The sequence below is a fragment of the Trichechus manatus genome, unplaced genomic scaffold (assembly GCF_000243295.1).
Source record: "Trichechus manatus latirostris isolate Lorelei unplaced genomic scaffold, TriManLat1.0 scaffold00065, whole genome shotgun sequence".
NCBI lineage: Eukaryota > Metazoa > Chordata > Mammalia > Sirenia > Trichechidae > Trichechus > Trichechus manatus.
Genome location: NW_004444001.1, coordinates 13,620,331 through 13,622,447, shown reverse-complemented (window position 1 = coordinate 13,622,447; position 2,117 = coordinate 13,620,331). Strand labels below are relative to the sequence as shown.

The following is a 2,117-nucleotide window of genomic DNA, read 5'->3' as shown; positions in this document are numbered from 1 at the left end:
TACTCACCAAGGTAGAGTGTAGAGCATTATCTTTATAAGTAGTGTCATGCCAATTGAGCTAGATGTTCCCCGAGACCATGGTCCCCAGAGCCCTCCATCCAGCAACTCAGTCCCTCAGGGAGTTTGGATGTGTCCATGGGACCTCCATGAGTGGCTGTACTTCTTTTAAGACACATTTGTTCGTTCTTTTGGCAGTTCGTGATATATTTAATATTCTTCGCCAACACCATAATTCAAAGGCATCAATTCTTCTTTGGTCTTCCTTATTCATTGCCCGGCTTTTGCATGCATATGAGGCTATTGAAAACACCATGGCTTGGGTCAGGTGCATCTTAGTCTTCAAGATGACGTCTTTGTTTTTTAACACTTTAAGGAGGTATCTTGCAGCAGATTTGCCTTCTGCAATGCATCCTTCGATTTCTTGACTGCTGCTTCCATGGGTGTTGATTGTGGATCCAAGTAAAATTAAGTCCTTTACAACTTCAGTCTTTTCTCCGTTTATCATGATGTTGCTTATTGGTCCAGTTGTGAGGATTTTTTTTTTTCTTTTTGTTGTGGTGTAATCCATTCTGAAGGCTGTAGTCTGATCTTCATCAGTAAGTGCTTCAAGTCCTCTTCACTTTCAGCAAGCAAGGTTGTGTCATCTGCATAAGGCAGGTTGTTAATGAGTCTTCCTCCAATCCCGATGCTCTGTTCTTCATATAGTTCAGTTTCTCGGGTTATTTGCTCAGCATACAGATCAGATAAGTATGGTGAAAAGATACAACCCTGATACACACCTTTCCTGACTTTAAACCACACAGTATCCCCTTGTTCTGTTTGAACAACTGCTTCTTCATTTATGCACAGGTTCCTCATGAGCACAATTAAGTGTTCTGGAGTTCCCATTCTTCACAATGTTATCCATAATTTGTTATGATCCACACAGTCGAATACCTTTGCCTAGTTAATAAAACACAGGTAAACATCTTTCTGGTATTCTCTGCTTTTAGCCAGGATCCATCTGACATCAGCAATGGTAATTAGCTAAGGCAATTCAAAACCATAAATTCAGAACTATGTGGATATTCTCTTCTCAGAGCATTATTTTAAAATCTTGTTTTGTAGTTTGATTAGTGAGAAAATTATATTTGAGTTTTCTTATGTTTTCTCTTTCTTAAATTTCTTCTATGTATTATTATCTAAAAACTAAAAACTCTTGCTGAGGAGCCTGAGGAAGAGGATGGCAGCAGCTGTGACTGAGTGAAGCCCGGTGACAGGATGGCTGGGCACAGAGGATGCCCCTTTAAAGATCAAGATTGTTCTGTCTCCAGTTGGTGTTGGTATTAGGAGATCTGCACATCCCACACTGCTGCAACAGTTCGCTGGCTAAATTACAAAAACTGCTGATGCCAGAAAAGATTCAGCACATTCTCTGCACTGACACGCTTTGCACCAAAAAGAGTTATGACTATCTCAAGACTCTAGCTGGTGATGTTCATATTGTGAGAGGAGACTTTAATGAGAATTACCCAGAACAGAAAGGTGTGACTGTTGGACAGGTCAAAATTGGTCTGATTCATGGACTTCAAGTGATTCCATGGGGAGATACGGTCAGCTTAGCCCTGTTGCAAAGGCAGTTTGATGTGGACATTCTTACCTGGGGACACACACACAAATTTGAAGCATTTAAGCATGAAAATAAATTCTACGTTAACCCATGTTCTGCCACTGGAGCATATAACGCCTTGGAAACAAACATTATTCCTTCATTTGTGTTGATGGATATGCAGACTTCTATAGTTGTCACTTATGTGTACCAGCTGATTGGAGATGATGTGAAAGTAGAAGGAATTGAATACAAAAAATCTTAAAGGCAGGCCTGTCTTGATGATTGTTTTGTTTTTTTCCATTCCCCTGTTTAATTAAGTAAACATTTAAAGCCAAAAATTGTATCACTTTTATAATATTTTGCAGTAAAATATAGTATCTTCTCTGTTAATACGTAATTATTTTAAGCTTCTTGTAAGCTCTAAGAATATATTTAGTTCACGGTATATAATTTCTATGAAAAAATGTCCACCACATAGTAGATGATCAGCTGTTAAAAAAAATTTTATCCCAGTAAATATCTTCAA

The 2,117-nt window shown here is 38.5% G+C and overlaps 1 protein-coding gene across 1 annotated transcript in view; it reads left to right on the top strand.

Moving 5' to 3' along the window:
- The window catches only part of LOC101350068 (vacuolar protein sorting-associated protein 29-like), a 20,697-nt gene extending 18,785 nt beyond the window's left edge, over window positions 1-1,912 (top strand). Inside the window, exon 2 of the mRNA XM_023734119.1 lies at window positions 1,292-1,912. Within this exon, the coding sequence (XP_023589887.1) occupies window positions 1,292-1,853 (562 nt within the window). The 3' untranslated portion in view covers window positions 1,854-1,912. The remainder of the gene's footprint in view (window positions 1-1,291) is intronic.
- Window positions 1,913-2,117: the final 205 nt, after the last annotated feature.